Source organism: Fopius arisanus, unplaced genomic scaffold (genome assembly GCF_000806365.1).
Source record: "Fopius arisanus strain USDA-PBARC FA_bdor unplaced genomic scaffold, ASM80636v1 scaffold00302, whole genome shotgun sequence".
NCBI classification, from domain to species: domain Eukaryota; kingdom Metazoa; phylum Arthropoda; class Insecta; order Hymenoptera; family Braconidae; genus Fopius; species Fopius arisanus.
Genome location: NW_011888041.1, coordinates 49,747 through 54,528, shown reverse-complemented (window position 1 = coordinate 54,528; position 4,782 = coordinate 49,747). Strand labels below are relative to the sequence as shown.

The following is a 4,782-nucleotide window of genomic DNA, read 5'->3' as shown; positions in this document are numbered from 1 at the left end:
GAAAACAACAGAAAAGGCGGGTGCAGCTAAACAGAACATACATATTTAGCGGGGGGATGCACTTCCGCAACAGAGGGGGGGGGTCGGTCCGGGGTTGCTTTTAGGGGAGACGTCTGCAGTCAGGACAGGACGCCACATCTACTCCCCAGCGGCCACAGAAGTAGCAACGACGAGCCATGACTGGGCATTCCTTGGCCCGGTGGTCGCCGTCGCACCGCCTGCATCCACTGAAGAGCAGTGGGGACTGTGGGGGGATGGGGGAGGTTTGTGGGTAGCCGGGGGGTCGCCTGACCGTTTTGGGGTTGAAGTTCTTGGAGGAATGGTAGAGGCTGGGTCGAGCGATGCGGAGGGACATCAGGGCAGGGGCAGGTGAGGATCGGTGTGGGGAATGGGGTAGGACGAGGATCGGTCTTGGGGGGAGAGGGCTGCGGCATTGGGTAGGCGAGGTCTGGATGGGAGTACGTGTGGAGCTCTGGGTGGTCATGGGTCTTGGGGGTGTGGTCCTTGAGCGTCGGGTGGGGGCTGTTGGTCTAACCTGTAGGGGAAGTAGGGCGAGGGTTCCGATGAGGTCTTTAAGGGAGGGGCTGGGAGTCTGGGGGGCCGTCTAGAAGTCGTCGTCGGAGTCGAGTGGCGATGGGGAGTTGGTCGAGGGGGTTGTCGAGGGGGAAGGGGGGCGTCGCATGGGTCGACCTCGTCGTCGTCTAGGGATGGTGTCGTCAGGGGCTTGTGGGGGGGTTTCTCCTGGGGCGGTTCCTGTGGCTGGTCCTGCGGTGTTCCTCTTTGCGGTTTCGGTGGTTCCGCCTGTGCTCTCCACCTCTCCTGCTTGGTCTCGTACCGGGCCTGGGCCAGCATCTCCTCTTGTGCTCTCCAGGCCGCTGAGGGGTATGCTGGTGGGGGAGCTTCCTCGCCTAGGGGGAGTGAGTATTTCCCCCTTCCATAGGGGACTCTTCCACTGGTCGGCGTCTGAAAGGGGTCGAAGGTGGTAGGGTCTCAGGTCGGTAATGTGTATCTTGGGTATCCTATTGCCTCGGGGGTCTTCGAGGTCATATAGGCTAGGGGAAATTATGTTAACAATTTGATAGGGGCCGTCGTATTTTGGGGCTAATTTTGCGGCGAAATGCTGGGCCGCTTGTGATAGGGGTCGGTGCCTTCTCAATACTAATTTACCCACCCGAAAAATCTCATCGTGTCGGCCATCGTCATAATGTTCCGCTTGTTTCGCGAAAGCTTCGCCCATGTATTTTCTAGCGAGATCGTAGAAGTAATTCATTTTTTCGATTCTAATTTTCCACGGGCCAGTGGGAGCGGGGTCAGGGGGGTTGGGGGCGCCATTTGGTGGTTTGATGAGGTGACTGGGGGGTGGGGGGATGCGACCCATATTGAGAAACGCGGGTGAGATCCCGAGGGAAGAATGGATCGATTATTCAAGGCAAACGCTAACTCCGGGAGATGCTGGTCCCAATCGCGATGATTGTCGCCAGCGTAAATACCTATCATGGGTTTGAGTGAGCGATTAATTCTCTCCACGGGGTTGGATTGGAGGTGATAGGGAGTGGTGGTGATGTGGGTAATACCTAATTGGGCTAGGGGTTTCGCGAGTTCTTTTCCTACGAATTCGGTTCCGTTATCGTTGAGGAAAAACTGCGGTGTTCCCCAGCGTAAAATCACTGTCTCGTACAATACTTTCCAGATGTTCTTGGCGTTGGCCTTTCGAAGGGGTTTAATTTCGACGTACCGGGTGAACACATATTCTAACACGAGGAGGTATTTATTGCTGCTAGGGGGGAATGGGCCCATAATGTCGCCCGCGACGGTGGACCAGGGTTCGGAGGTCGTTCGCTCGCGCATTAACCCTTTGGGACTGGTTTGAATTGACTTATACCGCTGGCATTGTCGACAAGACCTGACAAATTTGGCCACATCACGGTAGATTCCGGGCCAATAAAAATATAGGGCGACGCAGTGATACGTCTTATCGATTCCACCATGGGCTGCGTAAGGGCTGTCGTGGGCGTCCCGTATCGTCTCGTGTCTCAGTCCCGGGGGTAGAACGGTTTTCCAACGGTTTAGGTCAGGGACGGTGGGGTCGATCTGGGGGCAAGGGCGAAGAAAATATAACACGTCGTCCTCTACAGTCCAGTCGGGATACTTGTGGGGGTTGTTTTGTACGTCAAGTTTCTTTTTCTGGTACCATCTATCAGGGGAGGAATTAATTAACGCGAGGGCTGTGAGGGCATTGGGGCAAACACGGGAAAGGGCGTCGGGGACGGTGTGGAGGGAACCTTTTCGGTGAACGATAATCATGTCGTGGTTCTGTAATTCTAATGCCCATCGGGCCACTCGACCGGTGGGATTTTTAAAATTTAATACCCATTTTAAACTTGAGTGGTCTGTTATCACGGTAAATTTCCCCCCTTCGATGTAGGGTCGAAACTTACACTTGGCCCACAATACTGCTAGGCATTCCCGTTCCGTCGCAGTGTAGTTACGTTCGGCCGGGGTGAGGACCCTACTAGCAAAATAAATGGGTCTGTCTAGTCCAGTCGACGAGTTTGGGTGGGCAGGGTCGGATCCAAACTCCGATTCCTGTGTCAACACCGCTCCTATCGCCATGTCACTTGCGTCCGTCTGAAGGGTGAAGGGTTTGGAAAAATCGGGGCGAGCTAGGACGGGAGTATTCGTGAGGGAGATTTTTAATTTATTATGCGGTCTGGTGTTCGTCCGTCCAGGTCCACGTTACATTTTTTCGTATCAATCCGAGCAAAGGGATTGTGTCGTCGGAGAGGGAAGGCAAAAATCGAGAATACCACCCAACCATACCGAGAAATCTCTGCAACTCCTTTACATTCCGAGGGGGTGGGTAATCGGTAATGGGGGCGACTTTATTTGGGTCTGCTTCTAACCCATCGGGGGTCAACAAATATCCAAGAAATTCTAATCGATCGCATAAGAAGTCACATTTATCTACGTTAATTGTCAGGTTATTTTCTTGTAATTTTTTGATTAACTGGGCCACAAACCATTCATGTTCTTCGAGGGTGCGGGTAAAAATCAAAAAATCATCAGCGTATTTCCGTACGTTGCTCGACCATTGGGTGGGAATAATCATGTCCGTCAGTAATTGAAACATTGCGGGGCCGTTTTTTAGTCCGAAGGGCATCCGTCTATATTGAAAGAGTCCGGGGGGAAGTCCAGGGATGGCGAAGGCAGTTTTCTCTTTACTGTCGTCATCAAGGGGAATATGGTGGAACGCCTGACTTACGTCAATTTTGGAGACGTACACCGCGCCGTGGGCACAATCAAGTAAATCTTCTAGACTCTGCATGGGGAGGGAGAGGTGCTTGGTCACGGCGGTAAGGGGGCGGTAGTCTATACATAATCGGTAGCTAATGTCGGGTTTTTTAACTAACACCGGCCAGCTACACCAATCGCTCTGGGATGGTTCGATTATATCTTGTTTCAATAATTGGGAGGCTATTTCTTGTGCGGCTTTTAAAATATGGGGGGCATATCTACGCGTCGCGCCACGGATAGGGGGATGATCTTGGGTGTCTATGTGCATCGTGAGTAAGGGGCAAACGGAGGCAATTTCGGGGGCGGGATTTATCCAACTCTTGAACTCGGCGCGGAGGGTTTTTAATTGGTTTTCGGGGACTACTGCGAATTGTGCTAGATCACAGGGGGGAGGATTGGCTAGATTAAGGGGTTGCCGTGGGGGGCCTTCACCGTCTGAAGTATACCACACACTAATGGGTTGCGCCGAGAGCTCGAGGGGGTGACTATCGGGGGTGTGCGTGTCGCTGCATTCAAGGGTAAATTCTAACGCGTACTTGTTTTTTCTGGCGTACTTGTCAAGGTCCACGCCAGCATTGGTACTAATAAATGATCGATTCGCGCCCGAGTCGATCAGGGTGCGGAGTGAACGTTTTCCTAATTTTATTTCAACGAATTTACGGTTCTCTAGGGGTTGGTCAAAGGTGAGGGTAAGGAAATCTTCGTAATCGATATAATCGGGGTTAGTTGGGTCATTGAGGGTAATAGTGAACAGCTTGGGGTTGTCGTCGGGGATAGTGTCGGTCCCGGGGGAAGAAGGGACAGGAGTTTCAGGGATAGTTGGGGGTTGTTCGGTAGGATTGGGGTCTGTTGAGAGGGTTTCTTGGATGGGTTGATTATCCTGGAGGGCACTGGGTGTGGGGGTTGGGGTCATAATTCGGTGTGGAGTCGGTAGTGATACAGGGGGACGTGGGCTCACGGCGGAGGCAGGCTCAGGAGTGGATGGTACGGTTATCGGTGATGGCTCGGGGGGTGTAAGGGGGATGGGTTCAGGACAGGGTGAGTTTCGGGGTTCGGGAGTGGGTCGTACGGGAGTTCTCTTGGGGATGGGTTGGGTACGATAATGAGGACGTAAGATTAATCGGTCATCCCGCGGGGGTGGTGTGGGTTTAACACCCCCGCTCCTTAGTTTCCCGGGTTTTGGTACGGTCCATAGGATGGTCGGGGGTAGGACTGGGTAGGGCGAGCATTGGGATAATATCGGGGGGGTTGGTTTGGTTGCTGTGGGTTGAGGGGTGGTTGTGGGAAAAGTGCTTGTTGGGCGAGTGGGTTAAGGGGGCATTCTCGGGAAAAGTGGCCCGGTTGGTGACAACGGAAACAACTGAGGTATTCGGGGTATGGGGGTGGTTTTGAATTTAAGGGTGGTGGGTTCGTGGGAATACTCATAAGAGGTGGGATCTGGCGTGGAGAGGGTGAAGTGGGATGGGGAGAGGTTGGTCCGGTTATGTC

At 53.4% G+C, this 4,782-nt stretch overlaps 1 protein-coding gene across 1 annotated transcript; it reads right to left on the bottom strand.

The window, feature by feature from the left end:
• Positions 1-480: 480 nt before the first annotated feature.
• Positions 481-852, bottom strand: LOC105272803 (sulfated surface glycoprotein 185-like). Its single transcript, XM_011315029.1, has one exon. It carries the CDS (start codon positions 850-852, stop codon positions 481-483), a length of 372 nt encoding a protein of 123 aa, XP_011313331.1.
• Positions 853-4,782: the final 3,930 nt, after the last annotated feature.